General features: G+C 37.4%; 1 protein-coding gene across 1 annotated transcript in view; it reads left to right on the top strand.

The window, feature by feature from the left end:
- LOC123526124 (uncharacterized) overlaps window positions 1-26,443 on the top strand; it is an 80,633-nt gene extending 54,190 nt beyond the window's left edge. Inside the window, exons 12-13 of the mRNA XM_045305140.2 lie at window positions 7,907-7,952; window positions 24,251-26,443. Coding sequence (XP_045161075.2) covers window positions 7,907-7,952; window positions 24,251-24,297 — 93 coding nt within the window. The 3' untranslated portion in view covers window positions 24,298-26,443. The remainder of the gene's footprint in view (window positions 1-7,906; window positions 7,953-24,250) is intronic.
- Window positions 26,444-27,872: the final 1,429 nt, after the last annotated feature.

The raw sequence follows: 27,872 nt of genomic DNA, 5'->3' as shown, positions 1-27,872 counted from the left end.
GAATAATGATTTAAGACAAATGGTTTACAAAAATCTCCATAATCACTTTTTCATGGAAGATATTAACTTTGAAGAAGACATGTGAACAGTTTTGCTTGGGATTTTCTTCGGATTCGGGCCAGATAGGCAAGGAGCGTTGCGCGCGCGTAAAGGCCTTAACTTGCCATTAGTTCTTCGCAAGGGAATTTATCTGGTATTGTTTCCGGGGAGTTCATCAGGCTACTGTTGGTGCATGTCGGGATGTGTTGATACATATCTTTCGGAATTAACCAAACTGTTTTTATACAGTTGGACACGGCTGGTTGTGTTTGCAGTGTCATGTGGAATATTTGAATGGCACTTTTCTGCATGCCAGTTCATTCATTTCATTTTTACAACTTGATGTTGCACGACTCATAGGTACAGTGGTGAAGAGCACATACTTTATGTGTCAAGCCGCCCTATACATAAACACAAAACAGTTCTTGTTATAAAGAGATTGTGGTTGTTCTCAAAATATTAATACTTTCTGAAATTAATTAATATTTTATTATGGTTTACAAGACAAGATTTACTGGTGTTCCCCCGGCAGAGTAATGATATTTTAGTATTGTAGTCCATAGTATTTATGTTTTTCCTCATTAATTGCCCATATTTTGTCAGTATTAAGAGATATTGAGATATTGTAATGGAATATGTGTGGGTGCTTAAGGAATTTCATTTATATTTCAAGAAATGTCTTAAGATATCAGCATTTTATAAAAGTAAGGCAGGCCAGAGGACATGTCTGACTTGTATATCAAATATATTTTCACTGGTTTGGAGCACCATACTGGTAAAATTTTGTTAAAAGCATAAAAAGACATGAAATAAAAGCAGAAGCATTGCATAAAAGATAATCATATCCCTGAAAGGATTGATAGCCAGTGCTTACTGACTGATATTTCAGGGGTAGAGTTAGGGTAAGTTTGACTTTCCTAGAATATGGTGCCACTTCATGCTGTTAACCAATCAAAACGCCGTCTCTCGATGCTGTTAACCAATCAAAACGCCGTCTCTCCATGCTGTTAACCAATCAAAGTGCACAGAATTTTTTATGTGTGTTGCATTACGAGTAGAATTTTAGTGAGAGAGTGGGTTCATGTAGAAAAACTGATACAAAAGACAGAGTGAGCGGAGTGATTCCGAATACTTGGAATGTGGATATAAATTTCATAAGTCTTCTAGAATCCATTGCTGCTTGTTTTTGTTAGCCCACCATCATCAGATGGGGGGCTATTAAAATCACTCTGCGTCCGTGGTTCCGTCCGTCCGTCCGTTAACAATTTCTCTTTATTGCATCTCCTCAGAAACTACTGGGGGATTTTGACCAAACTTTGTCAGAATGTTATTGGTACCCTAGTTTGTCCCCCTGAAAATCAACTGGTTCAACAATTTATGAGTGAGTTATGGCCCTTTTTTTATTTCTATAATTTATATAGATTTATATAGGGAAAACTTTGAAAACCTTTCTTGTCCAAAACCACAGAGCCTAGGCTTTGATATTTGGTATGAAGCATCATCTATGGTCCTCTACCAAGATGATTCAAATTATTCTCTGGGGTCAAATAGGGCCCCGCCTGGGGGTCACATAGTTTATATAGACTTATATAGGGAAAACTTTGAATAACCTCTTGTCCAAAACCACGGGGCCTGGGGCTTTGATTTTTTGTATGTGGACATCATCGAGTGGTCTTCAACTAAGATGTTCAAATTACCCGGGTATACCCCTAGGGTCAAATATGGCCCCGCCCTGGGTCATATGGTTTACATAGACTTATATAGGAAAAAACTTTGAAAATCTTCTTGTCCAAACCACAAAGCCTAGGGCTTTGATACTTTAATGTAGCATCATCTAGGGGTCTCTATCAAGTTTGTTCAAATTATCCTCCTAGGGTTAAATTATGGCCCCGCCCCGGGGGTCACAAGGTTCATATAGACTTATATAGGGAAAAGCTTTTAAAATGTTCTTGTAAGTAACTACAACATTCAAACTTGGACCACATGAAATATTTTTGAGTGGCAAGATGAACCTTGTCATGAGTTGACCTTGTTTTTGATCTAGTGACCTACTTTCACATTTCTGTAGCTACACCCTTCAAATTTGGACCACATGAAATAATTTTTGCACTGGAAAAAACTTTGACCTTTATTTTGACCTAGTGACCTACTTTCACATTTTTGAAGGTAAAGGCATCAAATTTTGCCCCATATGCATAGTTTCGTGTTTCAAAATGAAATTTGACATTGATTTGCCCTAGTGACCTCCCTTTCACATTTCTCAAGCTACACCCTTTCAAATTTGGACTACATGCATAGTTTTGTATACGAAAAAAACTTTGACCTTGACATTGACCAAGTGACCTTCTTTCCACATTTTTGAATGTACAGGCTTCAAATTTGGACCACATCATAATTTTTTATTCTGAAATAAAATTGACCTTGATTTGACCTAGTGACCTATTTTAACATTTCTCAAGCTACAGCCTTAAAATTTTGGGAAACCACTTGCATAGTTTTGTGTACTGAAATGAACTTTGACCTTTACATTGACCTAGTGACCTACTTTCCTTTTTTTAAGGTACAGGCTTAAAATTTTGGACCACTGCATAGTTTTGTATTCCGAAATAAAATTGACCTTGATTTTGACCTAGTGACCTACTTTTACATTTCTCAAGCTACAGCCTTCAAATTTGGCCCACATGCATAGTTTGTGTACCGAAACAAACTTTGACCTTTACATTGCCCTAGTGACCTACTTTCACATTTTGAAGGTACAGGCTTCAAATTTGGACCACATGCATAGTTTTGTAACTCCGAAGTAAAATTTTGACCTGGATTTTGACCTAGGACCTACTGTTACATTTCTAAAGCTACAGCCTCAGATTTGGACCACTTGCATAGTTTTATTCCCGAAATGAACTTTGACCTTAAGATTGACCTATTGACCTACTTTCACATTTCTGTAGCTACAGGCCTCAAATTTAGGACCACATGCATAGTTTTGTGTACCAAAACAAACTTTGACCTTGACATTGACCTAGTGACCTACTTTCATTTTTTTTGAATGTACAGGCTTCAAATTTGGACCACATGCATAGATGTGTTGTTGTGTAGGGAAATAAAATTTTTGACCTTGAGCTAGTCAATAAGTCTTGAAATTTGGAACACTCAAAAATGGCACATTGGTGGGCGCCAAGATCACTCTGTGATCTCTTGTTGTTTAAAACAGTAGTCCTCAGTTGCTCACACACTCACATAATACCAAGATAATAAAAAATGAATATGCAAATTTTACACATCCAGAATATTGTAACGATTACTGAATGCATAAAGGGAAGTAATTCCATTAATATGCAAATTTGTAAACCTGTCAATTGTAAAATGACAGTATATAGGCACAATAAATCACCTTTGGTGTTTGAGCCTAGTTTTTCACTGACCGATTTGTTGTGGATGCCATAACATGGCACTAAAACTTACAAATGGGGCAGCGGTAGGATGAAGTCAGCTGCCGGACTGGAGTTGCCTTACCCATGTATTTCCTAGGCCAAATCTCGGGACGAGATTTCTAGGAGGGGAAAGTAATTTAACGATTACTGAATGCATAAAGGGAAGTAATTCCATTAATATGCAAATTTGTAAACCTGTCAATTGTCATTGGAGTAAAATGACAGTATATACATGGCACTAAAACATTACAATATTTGTGTTATGCGGTCACATAGAAATAGAAGGAAAACTCAAACGACGTAAGGTTGAAACTTGGTATTTGATTTAGAGCTATAGCCAGTTGCTAAAGCACTGGCTAAAAACATCTAAATTAACATTTAAAATACTATCATTGGATCTGGTGATCAGGTTGTGAATATAAGACAGAAAATATTGAAAGAAAAATTAATGTTCTTTCCATCAGTGAATGAGATTCTGTATATGATGTGAAGATATAAATTGACATTTAAGGTGAATTAAGGCATTAATATAACACACCTTCACGCACTTACAGTCTCCGGGGAAACATCCATGGTGTTTATGACTGACCATCCCAAGAACTTTGCCAGTTTTTAGAAGACCATTATTACTTAGGTTACCCCAGTAACTGCAAAATAGTCTGTACAATCCCCTGTAGGTTTTCACTACCACACCGGTTATCAGTAAGTGTGAAATAAAGGAATGGTTGTCGAAGTATCGTGTTCCCAGCAATTGAATGCACTACATTTTGATGCACCAAGTCTGTTACAAGGTTTTACAATAATTGCTGCTTTATTTTGCAGGGTCTAGATATGAGCCACGCCATGAGAAAACCAACATAGTGCATTTGCGACCAGAATGGATCCAGACCAGACCAGACTGCGCATCCACGCAGTCTGGTCAGGATCCATGCTGTTCACTTACAAAGCCTATTGCAATTAGAGAAACCATTAGCGAACAGCATGGATCCTAACCAGACTGTGCGGAGGTCTGGATCCATGCTGGTCGCAAATGCACTATGTTGGTTTTATCATGGCGTGGCTCAATTATTAAATTACGCATCCTTCTATAGGTATCTAGCAGTGATTTTGAAAAGAAAGTTTTGAAATCTTCAAAATTTTGCATGGAAATGTTACTTTCATGCTGACTGAGGGTTATCACAGTCCAGCAGTGTGTTTTTGGTGTCCAAATGAGCTGAAATTTACAATCAAAAATACCCTGTCAGAATTATTTGATGTAAATAAATTTGAAACTTAATTCAATATATTTTGAAAATTTATCATGTTTCTGTTACCACCATAAATGTTCTTTACAATGGTTTATAATATACCTGTATAAATTCTGTCAAAAAAATACAGTTTATATTTTACAAGTAAATACGAACGGGCAGAAATAAAATCTGTATTGAACCTTTCAGCATCGATAAACATTAAAACATTATTGAACATTTATTAAATAACAAAATGATAAACAAAAAAGTGGAGGTATATAACAAAAAGGGTCATTATAACTACAAATGATAAACAAAAAAAGTGGAGGTATATAACAAAAAGGGTCATTATAACAGTAGCTAGATCTGTGATTTTATATTCTGCTGTCATGGATTTTGCCAGGTCGTACCACAGTCTCTAACCTGGCATGATTTACTCAAGCCAAATACAGCATCCCAGGTCAAGCTACTATTTTAATAACCTTAGTATATGATATGAATGGTATTGCCATATCATGTAAAACTTTGTTACAGAAAAGGTGGATTACGTAGGTACACATGCTTTCAGGTACACATGCTCTCAGGTACACATACTCTCTGGTACACATGCTCTCCGGTACACATGCTGTCTGGAACACATGCTGGGTACACATGCTGGGTACACATGCTCTCAGGTACACATGCTCTCGGGGTACACATGCTGTCAGGTATACATGCTCTCGGGTACACATGCTGTCAGGTACACATGCTCTCGTGTATACATGCTCTCAGGGTACACATGCTCTCGGGGTACACATGCTCTTGGGTATACATGCTGTCTGGGTACACATGCTCTTGAGTATACATGCTCTTGGGGTACACATGCTCTTGGGTATACATGCTCTTGGGGGACACATGCTCTTGGGTATACATGCTCTCTGGGTACACATGCTCTTGAGTATACATGCTCTCGGGGTACACATGCTCTTGGGGTACACATGCTCTCGGGTATACATGCTCTCTGGGTACACATGCTCTTGAGTATACATGCTCTTGGGGTACACATGCTGTCTGGAACACATGCTGGGTACACATGCTGGGTACACATGCTCTCAGGTACACATGCTCTCGGGGTACACATGCTGTCAGGTATACATGCTCCTCTGGGTACACATGCTCTTGAGTATACATGCTCTCGGGGTATACATGCTCTCGGGGTACACATGCTCTTGGGGTACACATGCTCTTGGGCATACATGCTCTCGGGGTACACATGCTCTCGGGTATACATGCTCTTGGGGGTACACATGCTCTCGGGTATACATGCTCTTGGGGGTACACATGCTCTCAGGTATACATGCTCTCCGGGTACACATGCTCTCAGGTATACATGCTCTAGGGGTACACTTGCTCTCTGGGTACACATGCTCTCGGGTATACATGCTGTCAGGTACACTTGCTCTCCGGGTACACATGCTCTCGGGTATACATGCTCTCAGGTACACATGCTCTCCGGGTACACATGCTCTCGGGTATACATGCTCTTAGGTACACTTAATCTCCGGGTACACATGCTCTCAGGGTATACATGCTCTCAGTTACACTTGGTCTCTGGTACACATGCTCTCGGGGTACACATGCTCTCGGGTATACATGCTCTCAGGTACACATGCTCTCCGGGTACACATGCTCTCGGGTATACATGCTCTTAGGTACACTTAATCTCCGGGTACACATGCTCTCGGGGTACACATGCTCTCAGGTACACATGCTCTCCGGGTACACATGCTCTCCGGTATACATGCTCTCGGGGTACACATGCTCTCGAGTATACATGCTCTCGGGGTACACATGCTCTCAGGTAAACATGCTCTCGGGGTACACATGCTCTGGGGTGCACATAAAAAAATTGTTCTTAGGTACACTTGCTCTCCAGGTACACATGCTCTCGGGTATACATGCTCTCAGGTACACTTGGTCTCTGGTACACATGCTGGGTACACATGCTCTCAGGTACACATGCTCTCCGGGTACACATGCTCTCCGGTATACATGCTCTTGGGGTACACATGCTCTCGGGTATACATGCTCTCGGGGTACACATGCTCTTAGGTACACATAAAAAAATTGCTCTCGGTACACATGCTCTCAGGTATGCATGCTCTCAGGTATACATGCTCTCGGGTACACATGCGCTTGGGTACACATGCGCTTGGGTACACATGCTAGGTACACATGCTCTCGGGTACACTTGCTCTCGGGTACAAATGCTCTCAGGTATACATGCTCTCAGGTACACATGCTCTCGGGTACACTTGCTCTCGGGTACACATGCTCTCAGGTACACTTGCTCTCGGGTACACATGCTCTCGGGTACACATGCTCTCAGTAAAACATACTCTCAGGTAACATGCTGTCAGGTACACTTGCTCTCGGGGACACATGCTCTCAGTACACATACCCAGGTACACATCTCTCAGGTACACTTGCCTCGGTACACATGCTCTCGATATACATGCTCTCAATACACATGCTCTCGGGTACACATGCTCTCGGGTACACATGCGCTTGGGTACACATGCTCTCAGGTACACTTGCTCTCGGGTACACATGCTCTCGGGTATACATGCTCTCAGGGACACATGCTCTCGGGTACACATGCTGTCAGGTACACTTGCTCTCGGGTACACATGCTCTCGGGTACACATGCTCTCAGGTACACATGCTCTCGGGTACACATGCTCTCAGGTATACATGCTCTCAGCTACACATGCTCTCAGGTTAGATACAGAAAATCTTGCTGTTCTGGTTGCTGTATTTTTAAGAATTTATTACACAATTATATCATTATATCTCCACATTTCCCAGACAGAATTCATTGACAAGATATAAAAGAAAAACCTGTATATATTCAGTGGAAACAATTTTTCATCACTGTTAGTTAGTTTTTTCCACTCACCTATATGGTTTTACCTGTGGAGAGTATAAAGAAACTCATCTGCACACATTTGAAGTTCGTATTATCAGATTGCTTATCTGACACTTTCCTCCCTTGAACTAAAGAGGACAAAATGACGTCAGTTGGTTATCATAGAACTGAGCTATTCAGGTAACAAGTGAGCTGCATACAAGATGTCAGTTATACTTTAGAACTATTTAAGGTCTAATACAGTATAATTAATTTTCTAGGTAGGTTTTGTATCTTGAAATTGTTCTTTTTTGTTTCAGAGATACTATGCAAAGTTATTCAGCAAACAAGTATTGAAAGAAAAAGGTAACATTTCTTGTTCATAGTTGTATAGAGATACCAATAAGTCATCCTGACCATTCATGCTTAGCCAAGAAGATTTGTTTCCATCTCCATCTGTCCTCCATTTTGGCTGTGTCCGTTTGTCCATCCGTAACACTTTTTGTCCTGCCCATAACTGTGCCATCGATGAAGGGATTTTGAAATAACTTAGCACAGTTTTGCCCATAATGAGAAGACCTGTCACGGGCAAGACCCAGACCACCTGTTCTTAGGTCAGGTTCACACTTGAAGGTCAAATTTTAACAGGGTCTGTTTTGTGTCCAGTCCATATCTGCCATTCATCAAGAGATGTTGAAATTATTTGGCACAAAAAGTCCCAATAATGAGACGACATGTCATACGCAAGACCCAGAACCCTAGCTGAAAGGTCAAGATCACACCGAGAGATCAAAGGTTAATATGGTCTGTATCTTGTCCAGTCCATAACACCATTCATCAATGGATTTTGAAATTACCTGGCACAAATTTTTCCCATAGTGAGACGACTTGTCATGGGCAAAACCCAGGCCCCTAGCTCCAAGGTCAAGGTCACCTTTGGAGGTCATAGGTTTAGAGCATCTTTTTCATGTCAGATCCATCATAACTCTACCATTCATCAGGGGAATTTAAAATCTCTTAGCACAAAATTTATGTTGAATGAAACAATGTGTCATGTGCAAAACTCAGGCCCCTGTCTCAGAGGTCAAGGTCACACTTAGAGGTAAAAAATAATAGGATTTTTTTGTCTGATCAGTAACTTTACTGTACATGGATGGATATTCAAGTAACTAGACAATAACAGTCACCATAACAAAATGATTTGTTGCATGTGAGAGTCAGACCTCTAGCTCAAGTTCACATTTAGAGATAAAACAGTTTTGGTATTTTTTTGTCTGGTCTGTAACTGTTTTATGCATGGATGTTTATTTAAATAACTTGGCATAAATATTCACCATTACAAAACAGTTTGCCATGTGCTAAGGTCAAGGTCACAGGCATCAAAGTTAACTCTTTTTAGCCACCTGAGCCAAAGGCTCATGGTGAGCTTTTGTGACCGCTCGGTGTCCGTCATGTGTCGTGTGTCCGTCAACATTTTCTAAAAAAATCTTCTTCTTGATAACAAGTGGGCAGAATTGCACCAAACTTCACAGGAATGATCCTTGGGTGACCCCCTTTCAAAACTGTTCAAAGAATTGATATCTGGTATGTAGCATCATCTAGTGGTCCTCTACCAATTTTGTTCAAATTATCCCTCTAGGATCAAATATGGCCCCGCCCTGGGGGACACATGGTTTATATAGACTTATATAGGGAAAATTTTGAAAATCTTCCTGTACAAAACCACAAGGCCTAGGGCTTTGATATTTGGTGTGTAGCATCATCTAGTGGTCCTCTACTAAGATTGTTCAAATGATCCCCCTAGGGTCAAATACGGCCCCGCCCCAGGGGTCCCAAGTTTTACATAGACTTGTATAGGAAAAAAAGTTTGAAAATCTCGTCTGAAGCCACAAGACATAGGCCTTTGATATTTGGTTTGTAGCATTGTCTTATGGTCCTCAACAAATATTGTTCAAATTTTACCCCTGGGGTGAAAAAAGGCCCTGCCCTGGGATGACTTAGTTATTAAAGAGTTATATAGGAAAAAATACTTAAAAAATTTTCTGATCTATTTTCCCAGACTGTTTAATTATAATTACCTGATGACCACAAGTAATATGATTTCACTTGACTGTGACCTTGACCTGATGAAATTTTGATGATGTGCACAGTTTTGCACACTGATTGTAAAACTAAATTTCATTGACCATGAATGTGATCTACTGACTTTCTTAATATTTTAGCATCAGTTTGACATTTGATACATGTAGCTCATATTACTCAGGTGAGCAATCCAGGGTCATCATGACCCTCTTGTTTTTTTTAGTGGACACATGCATGAAATTACTTCCTTTTTATAGGATAAAGTACAATACATGTGTTTTTATATCAGTTTTCCCACTAATTCAAAAATAAAAATTATGTTTTAAAGTAAGATGATTGGTATTGACAGATATAAAAGCTGTTAACAATTGTAGACTTCCAGAATGCAAACCCAAGCACAAGTTATAAATGTATGATATATAGGTAAATACAGCATTTTTATGATTTGATTTGTAGTGAAGCTATGAATTGACCAACACTAGGATTAACTGTCTCTGGAATGTTATTTAAAAACAAGTTTCATTAGTACCCTATAAATGTCATTCATTTTATTTGTTTATTACTTTACCTCCCTTTAATATGATGAAATATTTTTATATTTTTATTTATTTTTTCTTAGAAATAAAGAAATCAAATCACATTAAATAATTAAAATACAGATAGCATTCACCAATTACAGATTTCCAGATATTTTCAAACTCCTTATGTCTTCATTAATTATGTGATATGTTGTTATGATTTATAAACATTTCCCTTACTTTATTGTGTGTGAAAATTATCTCTAGGTGGGGACTTTGGTGACACTGTTATAGTTTCGTGTTTATACATGAGTGCATATATTAAGAATGACCAGTGGTTTGGTTTTCGTGGATATTCCTGCTTAGTACTTCTTTTTTATACGCCCGTTTGAAAAACGGGACGTATTATGGGAACGCCCCTGGCGGGCGGGCTGGCAGCGTCCACAGACTTTGTCCGGAGCATATCTTCTACATGCATGAAGGGATTTTGATGAAACTTGGCACAGTTGTTCACCATCATGAGACGGAGTGTCATGCGCAAGAACCAGGTCCCTAGGTCTAAGGTCAAGGTCACACTTAGAGGTCAAAGGTCAAATTCAAGAATGTCTTTGTCCGGAGCATATCTTCTTCATGCATAGAGGGATTTTGATGAAAGTTGGCACAATTGTTCATCCTTATGAGAAGGAGTGTCATGCGCAAGAACCAGGTCCCTAGGTCTAAGGTCAAGGTCACACTTAGAGGTCAAAGGATACAAGAATGAAAACATTGTCCGGAGCATTTCTTCTTCATGCATAGAGGGATTTTGATATAACTTGGCACAAATGTTCACCACCATGAGGCGGAGTGTCATGCGCAAGAACCAGGTCTCTAGGTCTAAGGTCAAGGTCACACTTAGAGGTCAAAGATACAAGAATGAAAACCTTGTCCGGAGCATTTCTTCTTCATGCATAGAGGGATTTTGATATAACTTGGCACAAATGTTCACCACCAGGAGACGTAGTGTCATGCGCAAAAACCAGGTCCCTAGGTCTAAGGTCAAGGTCACACTTAGAGGCCAAAGGTCAGATACAAAAATGACTTTGTCCGAAGCATTTCTTCATGCATGGAGGGATTTTGATGCAACTTGACACAATTATACACCATCATGAGACGAAGTGTCATGCGCAGTTCCCTTCTTTAGAATTACTTCCCTTTTTTGTTACTATAAATAGCTTATATTGTAACTTTTTCATTACTAGTCCTAGGGAAAAATCGAGACCACTTTTCTGTAGTACAACATGCATGCTACATCCAATTTTGAGGTGTATTTTGTCCAGTCCATACCTGGTAAAGATTTTAATGAGGACTTACAATTTTTATGCCCCCGAAGGGAGGCATATAGTTTTTGAACCGTCTGTCTGTCGGTCTGCCGGTCTGTCAGTCTGTCGGTCTGTCCGCATTTTTCGTGTCCGGTCCATATCTTTGTCATCGATGGATGGATTTTCAAATAACTTGGCATGAATGTGTACCACAGTAAGACGACGTGTCGCGCGCAAGGTTCAGGTCCGTAGCTCAAAGGTCAAGGTCACACTTAGACATTAAAGGTTATTGCATTGATGGGCGTGTCCGGTCCATATCTTTGTCATCGATGGATGGATTTTCAAATAACTTTGCATGAATGTGTACCACAGTAAGACGACGTGTCGCGCGCAAGACCCAGGTCCGTACCTCAAAGGTCAAGGTCACACTTAGACATTAAGGGATAGTGCATTGATGGGTGTGTCCGGTCCATATCTTTGTCATCGATGGATGGATTTTCAAATAACTTGGCATGAATGTGTACCACAGTAAGACGACGTGTCGCACGCAAGACCCAGGTCCGTATCTCAAAGGTCAAGGTCACACTTAGACATTAAGGGATAGTGCATTGATGGGTGTGTCCGGTCCATATTTTTGTCATCGATGGATGGATTTTCAAATAACTTGGCATGAATGTGTACCACAGTAAGACGACGTGTCATGCGCAAGACCCAGGTCCGTAGCTCAAAGGTCAAGGTCACACTTAGATGTTAAAGGTCTTTTTTCATGATAGTGCATTGATGGGCGTGTCCGGTCCATATCTTTGTCATTCATGCATGGATTTTAAAATAAATACGCATAAATGTGTGACACAGTAAGACGACGTGTCGCGCGCAAGACCCAGCTCCGTAGTTCAAAGGTCCTAAACCCGAACATCGGCCATAACTATTCATTTTAAGTGCCATCGGGAGCATGTGTCATCCTATGGAGACAGCTCGTTTGATTTTTTTTTTTTTTTTTTTTTTTTTTTAAGATTAACTTCCCTTAGTTGTTACTATAAATAACTTATATTGTAACTTTTTTATAATTGACCGTAGGGAAAAACCAAGACCACTTTTCTGTGGTACAACATAGATGTTACTTTCCAATTTTAGGTGTATTTTAAGGTATCTCTACCTGGTAAGGAGTTTTTTGTGAACTTTGAAAAACAAAACACTTACAGTTATTACTATACAACCACAAAATTAAAATTCCATTTGCAAATACAGGTGCTAGAGTAAAGAAATTTGCTGTGACGGGCGTATATTGTAACATTCTTGCACTCTTGTTTCAGTTTGTCAAACAATATATTTTTAGGTCACCTGAGCCAAAGGCTCGGGGTGATCTATTAGTATAGGTGGATGGTTTGTCATCTGTAGCATCCTGGCAAGGTCCTCTCTCAAGTTTGTTCAAATGGTTCAACTTGACCTCTTTTAGGGGCTGCCAGAGCCAAAATAGAAATAACTGATGAACCGCTTGATGGATCTTCATTAAACTTGGTCCTCAGTATCATTAAGTACACTTGACCCTTCTTAGGGCCACTAGAGCTGAAAATTACGAAAGACTGGTAGGGACATTTCAGCTTCATGAATTAACGACTGCAACTTCATGAATTCACGATTTCAACTTCATGAATTCATGATTTCAACTTCATGAATTCACCTTCACGAATTCATTATTTCAACTTCTCAAATTCACTATTTCAACTTCACAAATTCACCTTCATGAATTCACGATTTCAACTTCTTGAATTCACCTTCACGCATTCATGATTTCAACTTCTCGAATTCACTATTTCAAGGTCACAAATTCAAATTTATGAATTCACGATTTCAACTTCATGAATTCAAGATTAATTTGCCACGTGGATTGAAAGAATTAGATAAAATGTCATGAAATTCTTTTCGTTGTTTGATTTATTATATTTTTCTTCAAATTTTCAAGAAATATTAACAAATCTTAAAGATCTAGTATTTATAAATAATCTAAAATTTGTTGGTCTTTAATGTGAATATTATGCTTGAGTATATATTTGTAAATTACCAAGATTTTGCCATTTTTGCAAACAAGACTCGATGTTATTATGTCTTTGCCCTGTCCGTCCGTTCATCCGTCCGGTCGTCCGCCCATCCGTCCGTACGTCACACTTCATTTCCGAGCTATAACTGGAGAACCATTTGACCTAGAACCTTCAAACTTCATAGGTTGGTAGGGCTTATGGAGGAGACGACCCCTATTGTTTTTGGGGTCACTCCGTCAAAGGTCAAGGTCACAGGGGCCTGAACATGGAAAACCATTTCCGATCAATAACTCGAGAATGACTTGACCCAGAATGTTGAAAAACTTCATAGGATGATTGGTCATGCAAGGGAGATGACCCTTATTGATTTTGGGGTCACTCCATCAAAGGTCAAGGTCACAGGGGCCTGAACATGGAAAACCATTTCCGATCAATAACTCGAGAAGGACTTGACCCAGAATGTTGAAACTTCATAGGATGATTGGTCATGCAGAGTAGATGACTCCTATTGATTTTGGGGTCATTTGATCAAAGGTCAAGGTCACAGGAGCCTGAACAGTGACTTGAGAACCACTAGGCCAAGAGTGTTGAAACTTAGCGGGATGACTGGACATGCCAAGTAGATGATCCCTATTGCAGCCAACCATTAGTGTCTCTTTGACTTTCGCTCTTGACCCCTATTGACTTCTTGCCTATAGGACTTTGCATTGGGGGAGACGTGCTTTTTTACAAAAGCAATTTCTAGTTATACTTTGAATTACTTTGATTTGTTTTCCGGGGCCTCCGTGGCCAAGTGGTTAGAGTCGTTGACTTCAAACCATTTGCCCCTCATCGATGTGGGTTCAAAACCTCATTTGAGGCGTAGAATTCTTCACGTGAGGAAGCCATCCAGCTGGCTTACGGAAGGTCGGTGGTTCTACCCAGGTGCCCGCTCGTGATGAAATTATGTACGGAGGGGCACCTGGGGTCTTCCTCCACCATTAAAAAGCTGGAAAGTCGCCATATGACCTAAAATTGTGTCGGTGCAACGTTAAACCCAACAAAATAAATAAATAAATTTATTTGTTTTCCAAATAAATTGACAACAACCTTTTATCCTTAGGACGGCCAGCACATATTTATGCAATCTCGCCAGGCATAGGTATGTTTTTGACAACACAGAAAATGACGTCACTCAACCTTCAGCTATTTCCGGAAGTAAATAAAATGAAAGTAGAAATGCTTACCTTGAAAACGAAAGCCGCATTTTGATTCGTAGATAGTCAGGGGTCATGCGCAGGGGTCACCCCCGTCTAAATGTATGTGTGTGGACTTCTTTTTTTTTTTTTTTTTTTTTTTTTTTGCTATTGGGGAGCCGATTTTCAGCACTTTAGTACGAATTGAAATTACCTGGGCTTTAGTACAGCATGTCAGCTTTTAATCTATGAAAAAATATTTGAGCTCTGGATAAACAGAAATCCCACAGGGGTCCATAACGGACCAAGGGTACATTGATAATTTTGGAACTTCATCAAATTGCTCAAAATGTCATTTTTGATGTTGTCTGAGAGTGTCAGTATATGCCTCAGATGTAAGATATAAACCGTATTTGAGAGCTGCAGACCTAGACATTTCAGAAATATTTTCAAAATAAGTTTCGTGTAATAAATGTTGTTTCTACGGAAGCGTGAAAGGGCCATCAGACGCTAATACGTTTTAGTACATTAAGGCTGCGGAAAGGATATACAGATTTCCTAAAATGCATTTTAGTTTAGCCATTTTTGTCTCAAACGTCAGTTTTCGTACAGACGTGTTAAAAAATGTCGAAAAAGCACTGATTTTTAGATAAAAAATGATTTCTCTGATAACGTTAGGACAGCCAGCACATATTTATGCAATCTCGCCAGGCATATGTATGTTTTTGACAACACAGAAAATGACGTCACATGACCTTCAGCTATTTCCGGAAGTAAATAAAATGAAAGTAGAAATGCTAACCTTGAAAACGAAAGCCGCATTTTGATTTGTAGATAGTCAGGGGTCACGCGCAGAGGTCACCCCGTCTAAATGTATGCGCGTGGACTTCTTCTTTTTTTTTTTTTTTTTTTTTTGCTATTGGGGAGCCTATTTTCAGCACTTTAGTACGAATTGAAATTACCTGGGCTTTAGTACAGCATGTCAGCTTTTAATCTATGAAAAAATATTTGAGCTCTGGATAAACTGAAATCCCAAAGGGGTCCATAACGGACCAAGGGTACATTGATGATTTTGGAACTTCATCAAATCGCTCAAAATGTCATTTTTGATGTTGTCTGAGAGTGTCAGTATATGCTTCAGGTGTAAGATATAAACCGTATTTGAGAGCTACAGACCTAGACATTTCAGAAATATTTTCAAAATAAGTTTCGTGTAATAAATGTTGTTTCTACGGAAGCGTGAAAGAGCCATCAGATGCTAATACGTTTTAGTACATTAAGGCTGCGGAAAGCATATACAGATTTCCTAAAATGCATTTTAGTTTAGCCATTTTTGTCTCAAACGTCAGTTTTCGTACAGATGTGTTAAAAAATGTCGAAAAAGCACTGATTTTTAGATAAAAAATGATTTCTCTAATAACCTTAGGACAGCCTGCACATATTTATGCAATCTCGCCAGGCATATGTATGTTTTTGACAACACAGAAAATGACGTCACATGACCTTCAGCTATTTCCGGAAGTAAATAAAATGAAAGTAGAAATGCTAACCTTGAAAACGAAAGCCGCATTTTGATTCCTAGATAGTCGGGGGTCACGCGCAGGGGTCACCCCATCTAAATGTATGCGCGTGGACTTCTTCTTTTTTTTTTTTTTTTTTTTTTTTTTTTTTGCTATTGGGGAGCCAATTTTCAGCACTTTAGTACGAATTGGAATTACCTGGGCTTTAGTACAGCATGTCAGCTTTAAATCTATGAAAAAATATTTGAGCTCTGGATAAACTGAAATCCCACAGGGGTCCATAACGGACCAAGGGTACATTGATGATTTTGGAACTTCATCAAATCGCTCAAAATGTCATTTTTGATGTTGTCTGAGAGTGTCAGTATATGCTTCAGGTGTAAGATATAAACCGTATTTGAGAGCTGCAGACCTAGACATTTCAGAAATATTTTCAAAATAAGTTTCGTGTAATAAATGTTGTTTCTACGGAAGCGTGAAAGGGCCATCAGACACTAATACGTTTTAGTACATTAAGGCTGCGGAAAGGTTATGTCAATTAATCAGTTAATTATCTATTTAAATGTTGTTGATAAATAAATTAATATAAATTGATAATAAAAATAAATTTGCATATTTGTGTTTCTCATCATTCTAATGGTAACAATGGACCCTTACACCCCATACATTCCTGGAATGTGCCATTTAGAGTCAGCAAGTTGAATATACACATGTCAAGAGCCAATGGCATATTGGAATTTCACAAGATGTCAACAGATTAACATCAAAATATAAGTCTCCTAAAACTAAGAAGCTGTTCATTTACATTTTGCCTTTATTCCTAAATGTTCATTTTTAGCTCATCTGATTTTTGAAAAAAAATGATGTGTTATTGTCATCACTATCGGCGTCGGCATTGCCTGGTTAAGTTTAATGTTTTGGTCAGCTTTTCACCTAAACTATCAAAGCTATTGCTTTAAAACTTGCAACACTTGTTCACCATCATTAGCTGACTCTGTACAGCAAGAAACATAACTCCATCCTGCTTTTTGCAAGAATTATGGCCCCTTTTGGACTTAGAAAATATCAGCTTAAGTTTTATGTTTAGGTCAACTTTTCTCCTAAACTATTAAAGTATTGCTTTAAAACTTGCAACACTTGTTCACCATCATTAGCTGACTCTGTACAGCAAGAAACATAACTCCATCCTGCTTTTTGCAAGAATTATGGCCCCTTTTGGACTTAGAAAATATCAGCTTAGGTTTTATGTTTAGGTCAACTTTTCTCTTAAACTATTAAAGCTATTGCTTTAAAACATGCAACACTTGTTCACCATCAAAAGTTGACTCCGCACAGCAAGAAACATAACTCCATCCTGCTTTTTGCAAGAATTATGGCCCTTTTTGGACTTAGAAAATCAGATTTTTTGGTAAAGTTTTGTGTTTAGGTCAGCTTTTCTCCTAAACTATCAAAGCTATTGCTTTAAAACTTGCAACACTTGTTCACCATCAAAAGCTGACTTTGCACAGCAAGAAACATAACTCCATCCTGCTTTTTGCAAGAATTATGGCCCCTTTTGGACTTAGAAAATATCAGATTTCTTGGTTAAGTTTTGCATTTAGGTCAACTTTTCTCCTTTACGGTCAAAGCTATTGCTTTAAAACTTGCAACACTTATTCATAATCAAAAGCTGACACTGCACAGCAAGTACCGTAACTCTGCATTGCTTTTTGCAAGAATTATAGCCCCTTTTGGACTTAGAAAATCATGGGTAGGTCAATATTTCTTTTATACAGAGACAAAAAATCAGATGAGTGTCTGCACCCGCAAGGAGGTGCTCTTGTTTTAAATTATTTTAAATTGACTTTTATATTGAATTGTTGTTTCAAAGTTTTTCATACAAATTGTCTAGCATACAAATAATGCACTTTTAATTTTAAGATATTTTAAATTATATCCTTTTCCTAATTTCATGAGAAATTTTATCAGGCTCAGTTTTTAAATTGATTGTTTTTATTAAATTGTTGTTTTATAGGTTTTACCAGATATTTTTTAACTGACAAATAATGTAAAATAATGCACTTTTAATTTCAATATAGTTCAAAGTATATTTATTTCATATTTCTATTAAAGATGACATCAAGTATTAATAAATTTGTAATATTACTAAAAGTAAATCATTGCACTGAAATTTTAACAATCTACTTATAACTCTTTATTCAGTGTGGTTATTTTACAAATATTTTAACTAGAAATTATGATTTCAGTTTTTTTTTGCATTCATCAAAGCAATTATTTTAAATAATTTTAATTAATGAATATTTTAGCAAAGGCATAATGAGCAAAACCTCAGTACTTCCTACAGTAGAATATATTAGGGGTTTGTCGTCACATGACCAAGAAGAAATAAATTTAAGAAGTTGAAATCGTGAATTCTTGAAGTTAAAATCGTGAATTCTTGGAGTTGAAACTGTGAATTTGTGAAGTTTAAATCATGAAGTTCAAAACATGAATTCATGAAGTTGAAAAGCGTGAATTCGTGAAGTTTAAATCATGAATTTGTGAATTCATGAAGTTGAAATCATGAATTCATTAAGTTACAGTCGTGAATTCATGAAGTTGAAATGTCCCTACCGGTCTTTCTTAGAAAATAGAAGTACCTGTAAATGTCTTCTTCTTATAATTAATACTGCTTGATGGATCTTTATCAGACTTGGTCACCAGGTATGTAGCACCATTATAAGGTTGTCTCTCATTTTTGTTCAAATGAGGGCATTTGACCCCTATCAAGAGCTCTTAGAGGTAAAAAAGGAAAAAACAACTTCTTTCCAAAAACTGGTAGATAGATCTTCATCAAATTTGGTCAATAGCCACATTTTAAGATATTCTCCCAATTTATTCACATGTGTGCACTAGGCCTCTTTTAGAGGTCCCTAGAGGTAACTGTAGCAATACCTGTAAATGACTTAATTGATCTTCATTAAACTTGGTCTGTAGAATCAGTATAAAGGTGTCTCCCAAATTTATTCCAAAGGGATGCTTGGACTTTAGGGCCTAAAATAGAAAAAGCATTAAATGACATTTCCTTATGAACCACTTGATTGATCTTCATCAAACTTAATCTACAGCATTTCATTATAAATACCACTGTCAAATTTGTTTAAATGTGAATCTTGGCCTCATTTAAATGAGGTTACCCTGCAGGTACATGCTTAGAAATAGAAATCTCTATTAAATGAACATTATTACTCATCAAAACTGGTTTTCATGTATACCGATTTTTCAAATTAATTTTGTAAATTATTTATAGTCGCAGGAATTTGTTCCTTTTTCTCATTTGAAACTTAATGTTTTAATGTTAGATATCATCAAATATTAGTTATGAGATTCCTAACTATGAGTATTACAAATATATGTCCATAAAATGATAAATATATCCATCTCATAAGTGTGTCACAAAGTTCTGAAAATGAATGATATGTTTTATGTTTTATTCATAAAATTTTGATGGTGAATTAACTATTAGGAATATAATTATATAAGTATAATTTTTGATGGTGATATAATTTAGGGTTGTTATCGGCAACACTTGACATTTTCCTATGAGGTGTGTGCGTTTTATCTGACATTCCACATCCACACCTTGGTTAAAGTCTTGATGCACTTTCACTTTATCTCTGTTATTACTTGAAGGATTTGCTTCAAGCTTAGATTAGTTATTCTTCATCACCCTCCACATATAATAAGGGTCATAATTCTCACACCAATATTCTATTAATTATTTCCCCTTTTTCATGTTTTTACTTAGAATTTCAGGTTTAAGTTTTGATGCACTTTCACTCTGTCGCTGTTATTACTAAAACGATTTGATTTAGATTGAAAAAGTTGTTCAGCTTTTATCACTCACATCATATGTCTCGAAGGCATAACTCTGACACCAATATTTCATGAATTATGCCCCCTTTTTAGCTTATAGTCATCAAAGTGCTCATGGTGGGTTTGATTCAGACTTAAATAGCTCAACTTGCTCTCTCGTCCGCCACATTCTAACAATCTCCTCCTAAACCAGCCATTTGATGAAACTTACAGGTTGTTCCTGATGTCTCTTAAATGTTCAAAGAATGAATTCCATACAGAATTCGGTTGCCATGGCAACCAAGTAAAAACTTAAAAATCTTTTCCAAACCAGAAGACTAGAGCTTAGTATTTGTGTAAGCATGCAGTGGACCTCTCCATTGTTAAATCATGACCAGGTCAATTGACCCGCCGGTCACTTGATTTTACATAGGAAAATCAAAATTCTCTCAAACGAACCTAGAGCTTAGATATTGATTGTAGCTTGCAGTGACTAAATGTCAAACATGCCGGGTCAAATGACCTCCCAGGGGCATTGTTACATAGAAATCTTCAAAATTCTAAATAACCAAAGTTAGTTTAGATATTTGACATGTAGCATTGCCTGGTACCTCTACAAATTTAATTCAAAATTATGCCTGGTCAAAATCTGACCCCACCCAGGGGTCATATTTTACATAGGAAAATCTCAAAATTTTCTAAAAATAAACCAGAAGGCTAGTTTAGATATTTGACATGAATTGCCTAGTAGATTACAAAATTTATTCAAATCATGACCCCGGGTCAAATTGACCCGCCCATGGGATTACTTCTGTACATAGAAAATTTCATATAAACCAGAAGGCCTAGAGCTTAGATATTTCATAAGTAGCATGCATTCACTCTAAAAATTGTTCAAATCATGACCCCCGGGTTAAAGTTGACCCTACCCAGGGACTTACTTTTAATATAGGAAATCTTCAAAAATTCTAAAATAAACAGAAGGCTTAGATCTTAATATTTGACATAGCTTGCCTAGTAGATTTACAAAATTTGTTCAAATTCATACCTCCGGGGTCAAATTACCCACCCCATGGGGTTTATGTTGTTTAGCTTTAGCAAGAATTTTTTCAAGAAAGCAATAAACTCTGCACAGGATATAGGCATATGCCCCCTTGTTACTTAATATCAGGTCAAAGTCATCCCTATTGTTACTAAGTGGGTTTGATTCAGACTTAAAATAGCTTCAACTTGCTCTACATCATCACCCACATCAGATGACACAAGGGCCATCACTGTTGCACCAATATTTCATGAATTATGCCCCCTTTTTACATAGAATTTCATTAAATACTTCAGTGATAACTCCAGTTTCCACAGATGTGCCCTTTTTCACTATCCAGCACCGAAATAGTCAGGTGCGCTGTCAACTGTTACTGCTGGGGTTTTTATGCCCCCGAAGGGAGGCATATAGTTTTTGAACCGTCTGTCAGTCTGTCTGTCGGTCTGTCAGTCTGTCCCCAATTTTCGTGTCCGGTCCATATCTTTGTCATCGATGGATGGATTTTCAAATAACTTGGCATGAATGTGTACCACAGTAAGACGACGTGTCGCTGGTAAGACCCAGGTCCATAGCTTAAAGGTCAAGGTCACACTTAGACATTAAAGGATAGTGCATTGATGGGGTGTCCGGTCCATATCTTTGTCATCGATGGATGGATTTTCAAATAACTTGGCATGAATGTGTACCACAGTAAGACGATGTGTCGCGCGCAAGACCCAGGTCCGTAGATCAAAGGTCAAGGTCACACTTAGACGTTAAAGGATAGTGCATTGATGGGGTGTCCGGTCCATATCTTTGTCATCGATGGATGGATTTTCAAATAACTTGGCATGAATGTGTACCACAGTAAGACGACGTGTCGCGCGCAAGACCTAGGTCCGTAGCTCAAAGGTCAAGGTCACACTTAGACGTTAAAGGTCATTTTTCATGATAGTGCATTGATAGGCGTGTCCGGTCCATATCTTTGTCATTCATGCATGGATTTTAAAATAACTACGCATGAATGTGTGACACAGTAAGACGACGTGTCGCGCGCAAGACCCAGTTCCGTAGGTCAAAGGTCCTAAACTCTAACATCGGCCATAACAATATATTCATTCAAAGTGCCATCGGGGGCATGTGTCATCCTATGGAGACAGCTCTTGTTTTTTTGTTTTTTTTTTACATCTTATGTTTGTCCTCAGCTGTTGCTGCTTAGATGCAGCCTGGAAAAAAGTTTTGTTTGAGGTAACACTCTGAACTTGTTTTACTTAAAAGAACTACATTGAAAGGCAGCTCATTCAAACATTGATAGCTCAAGCACTCTGCCTCAATCAGGCTATTCATGTGATTTTTGGCAATATTCCTTATATTTTCTGTTAGGATTGCTTGAAACCAGGGATAACTCAAGTTTTTTGCTTATTCCCTTGCGAGTTCAGTGGATCAGTGTTTATTGTAGTCTAAATAGTTGACATATTATAATATATTACTAGTACAAGAGACATACATTTTCATCCGGGGGGGGAGGGGTGGGGGGGCCTCCGTGGCCATGTGGTTAAGGTCGCTAACTTTGAATTACTTGCCCCTCACCAATGTGGGTTTGAGCCTCACTTCGGGCGTTGAATTCTTCGTGTGAGGAAGCCATCCACCTGGCTTACAGAAGGTCTACACAGGTGCCTGTCCGTGATGAACTATTGCACAGAAGTCGCCATATGACCTGTAATTGTGTTGGTGCGACATTAAACCTTTCAAAACAAAAAAATACATTTTCATGCAGTCCATATATTTGTCTGTTCTTTATCTTTTTAACCCCTGAAAGGTTTTTCAAATAACTTACATATTTGCCACAATGAGACATGTGGAATGCATCTTTCAATTGTGTCATGGCAAGGCCAAAGATGTGCAATGAAATCAAAGGTGAAACAGGCACTATTTTGTGTCATTTGCCATGAGACAATGAAGAGAACATAACCTTCAGACATTTTTGTATAAGAACTGGGTCATACAGTGAGATCAAATGTCAAATAAGTGTTTTAATGTCAGCTGTTTATCTGGTTACAGCTTTTAAGGGTTTTTTAATTACAATTGTTATGGCATTTTTGCAACTTAGAAAATTCAGTTTATGTTTTATGTGCAATTAACTATCAGGTAGTGTCTCAGTGACAACTGTTTGTACTGGATTGAAACCTGGTGTAGTACTTCTAAGTCATCAGACCTACTGAAATAACCAAGGTACATCTCTCCTGATTGAATTTGTAGTTTGGTTGAAGTTTTGCAGAAAGTTTGGTTAAGGTTTTGCAAGCAATTAACTATCAAGCTATATTTCTGTAACAACTACATATATTTGACTGAAACATAAGACATCGTTATTCTTCTATTGTCCATTCATAACCAATCATAAGAAAACTCCAGGTGAAATCAGTTCATATTATGGCCCTTATTTGACATAGAAAATTTGGGTTAAGTGTTGCAAGTTGATATTTTGTTGAAGTTATACATGCAAGTTGATATCATTACCATAATACCATGAGAAAACTAATTTGTTATAAATTGTGATGAAATAACTCAGTAACACAAGTCTTGCCAAGTTATAGTCCTGGTTTGATGTAGACATTATCAAATAGTGGAGGGGGTTGTGTGGACGGCTCTTGTTTAACACTGCAAATGATTTTCAGACATACTCGCACAACTGTACCCCCTATTGAGAGATGCAATGCAGAATAAAACTTCCAGTCTTGTAGGCTCAAGGTGAAGGTCCATACAGTGATATCAATGTCAAATAAGCATTATACCACGTTTTAGGGTATTAACATAACTTAACACCAACATTTAATATTCTTAGATCACAGGCAGGACTTGCCCTGCGGTCATGACATTATATATCAGTTCACCCTTCCAATTAAATAAAGCAATATGGGGAGACATTCGGTCTTTTCAAAAGAACATCTAGTTTACTTTTTCATCTTTCTTCAGCTACATTTTCTACAGTACATTAAGCAAGATAACAATATTAGGATTACATGAAAAACTCAACCAAAAACAGCATTGAAACAGTACTCAGCCAATTTTTTTTTTTATATATAATACAAATAAATCAATGTCTTAGTCTATAGACTATATGACTGTAATGGTCAAGTCATGGATTCTATCTATTTAAATGTTGCATTTATTTTTCAGGTTTGTTAGATGACTTGTCTGAAAGATATTGGAAGTATCTACATTGACAGTGGACATTTCCTGGCAGCAAATAAAAATTTTGATTGCAGTTGTGATAATTTTTTATCATTTGTAACAGTTTAATTACTGCTACCGTAGATTGGGTAATTTTCACAGGGGCTTTTTTTTAATTAGTGATTACATGGTAAGCAATTAATGATTGTGTTTTAGAACATGATGCAGATTGATATACATGCGTACGTTTTGAATTCGTAAGTTGCATTATTTGTTACTATTTGTGAAAATCAAATCTTTGTGAATATCACCGAATCTACAGTATTCATGCGTATCCCTATGTTGAATCATAAATATTGGATCTAAACAGTTTGATATAAGGGAAATATGCAATATTTGAAAATATAATACATTAAAGAGAGCTTATTTAAATAAAATGTCTGGAAAACAAATTATGAAAATCTGACTAACAAAAACATATTAATAGCCGTCTGAATATTATTCCTGTAATGAAATGGCAGTCAGTAGGAGCACAGAGTTTCATTTAAATGTGCTTGTTTTAATGTTTCTCCAAGTTCTTTCTAAAAAGAATATTTTAAATGATGCATATTTCCGATTTAAGGACCAATTATAACCACGAACTATTAATAAAATACAATAGAATTTAATGGATCATAACAGGGACAGCTTCTTGTACTTGAAATGACTCTTTGATGATGAACTTTCCCAGCTTCTTGTTATCAAACCATTTACTTTTTAAAATTTTACTCTGCGTTCAAGCTTGTTCAATGGAAAATGACCATTCTAGGCAATCCGTAACATACTGGTTGGAAACCCATGACCAGTTTCTGGACAAGTGAAATGAAATGCTTTATTTTGGTTATTTGATTTTCGTGTCCACAAGGAAACATTTTTTCACAAAAGTATTTACATATAATTTTCAAATGATATATCACCAGCCCTGTGTTTACAAAATAATCTTCCATGTAGTATTGGGACATGTAGAGTAGACAGCATTGTACATATGTATATGTACAACAGTACATATGTATATGTACAACAATTTTAAGCTGTTTAGGTTCCAAGTTTAGTAAAATCTTAGATTAAAGGTTATAAGTTAGAGAATCATAAAAATACTTTTTTTCTTCTCCAGAATAACTGTAAGTTATTTTAGAAATATTTGTCTGGACACTTAGAGTACCCTATGGAGAAATTCACCACTTTTAATGACCCAGTTAAAACTGTTGGGAAAACTAAATTTTACCTCAATAGCTCTTCTGTTGTAATAGGAGCTGAAGTTAATGGGGTGTAAAATTCAATTTTGTCCAGTGATGTCTGAGGAAATATTGAATGAAGAACAGAATTTTGTCTGGAAACTGGTTCCAAACCAGTACTTCTAGATAATTTAATTTCTGTTGGTGTAAGATTTCTTGGTTTCAGCCAAATTCCCTGTTTCCAGGGTTGACATGAATTTGTGGATTTTAAAGGAGAAATAGTTGAAAATTGATATGTTTGTTTAATATGCCCCCTTCAAGGGAGAGTGGTATATTGTTTTGCTAAATGTCAGTCTGTCAGTTAGTGTGTCAGTAGAGTGGTTTCTGATCAATAACTAAAGAACACTGGTGGATGATTGTCTGTGGTCAGTAGATGACCCCTGTGTTTTCTGGGGGTCAGTAGGTCAAGGTCACTGACTTTTAAACTCAAATGTTGTTGTCAGAATAAACTATAGAAAGTTGTCTGGAAAATGACCAATTAGATATAGAACAGTTAGTCGGAAAGAACCATCTGAGCCGCGCCATGAGAAAACCAACATAGTGCGTTTGCGACCAGCATGGATACAGACCAGACTGGTTGCAGACGCTTTTTGTTGGTTTTCTCATGGTGCAGCTCATATAAAGGTTTACTAGAGGGTATATATCATCAGATCAAAGTCAATTAGCTGGAACTATGTAAAACCTTTTCATATCATATATATACTGCCAAGTTATACTTTTGGAATGACATTTTAATGTTTATAGAGATATCAAAATACATATTCCTTTATTACTTGTTAGCGATATTATAATTATGGTTTTGATGAATTTATACTGATTTGGTTTAATTTAAATTATTATAAACAGAATTCTACAGATATAATTTTATGTTATGATTATAATGAAGTGATATATGGTTTAGATCATAATAAAATTGTAAAATTTCTTTGCATATCTGTGTTTTTAGCTCAGCTGCATTCACTATTTTCTGAAGGTCTTTTTAACTGGACAGTGCAAAGATGAAGGAGGTCTGTTGTAAGCTCTTTGGTGTTTGTGTCTCTGTTGATGTCACTTTTACGTTAAAAGTTTTATGGAAAGCTTGTTTTCTTATTTACTGGCGATATTCTCATCAAACCCGGCATAAATATTGAACACGGAAAAAGGCAGACATCTGTTTGAACATTGGTTGTTTGACCAGTTATACAATTTTTAGCTCGACTTTTTGAAGAAAAAGTAGAGCTATTGCATCAACGCCCTAGCGCCAGCTTTGCCGTTGGTTAAAGTTTTTGATAAAGTCAAATATCCCTGTTACTATCAAAGCTATTGACTTGAAACCTTAAAATAGTTATTTACTATCAGAGTCTACAGCGGGAGAAATAATCCCCATAATTCTGATTGGAATTTTTTGAGTCCGGCCCCTTTTTAACTTAGAATGTTTTGGTTAAAGTTTTATAAAGGTTTTACTGGCAAAGCTCTAATTTAGAGTCAAGCACTGAGAAAAGTTGAGCGTGATGTCTTACGGACAGCTCTTGTTGTGCCCTCCCCCCCCCCCCCCCCCATGAGTGGTGGGGGCATATAGATTTGGTCTTGTCCGTCCGTCCGAAGTTCGTGACGCGCCTAGCTCAAAAAGTATTTGATATAAATTGATGAAACCTTGCATGAGTTTTTATCATGATATGAACTTGCGCACCTTCTATTTTTCGTCTGGCTCCGCCACATATTTTCAGAGTTATGGCCCCTAAAATAGTCAAAAATGCACATTTTTACCTTGTGACACGCCTAGCTCAAAAAGTATTTGATATAGATTCATGAAACCTTGCATGAGTCTTTATCATGATATGAACTTGCGCACCTCCTATTTTTCATCTGGATCTGCCACCTATTTTCAGAGTTATGGCCCCTGAAATAGTCAAAAATGCACATTCACCTTGTGACATGCCTAGCTCAAAAAGTATTTGATATAGATTCATGAAATCTTGCATGAGTCTTAATCATGATATGAACTTGTGCACCTCCTATTTTTCATCTGGCTCCACCCCCAATTTTCAGAGTTATGGCCCCTGAAATAGTCAAAAATGCACATTTTCACCTTGTGACATGCCTAGCTCAAAAAGTATTTGATATAGATTCATGAAACCTTGCATTAGTCTTAATCATGATATGAACTTGCGCACCTCCTATTTTTCATTTGGGTCCACCCCCTATTTTTAGACTTATGGCCCCTGAAATAGTCAAAAATGTACATTTTCACCTTGTGACGCACCTAGCTCAAAAAGCATTTAATATAAATAATCGAAAACTTGCTTAAGTCTTTATCATGATAAAAACTTGCACAACTCTAATTTTTTGGCTGGCTCCACCCGCATTTTTTAAAG

This window comes from Mercenaria mercenaria, chromosome 1, assembly GCF_021730395.1.
Source record: "Mercenaria mercenaria strain notata chromosome 1, MADL_Memer_1, whole genome shotgun sequence".
NCBI lineage: Eukaryota > Metazoa > Mollusca > Bivalvia > Venerida > Veneridae > Mercenaria > Mercenaria mercenaria.
Note: the sequence above shows the minus strand (reverse complement) of the source record. Positions and strands in the feature narration are given on the sequence as shown.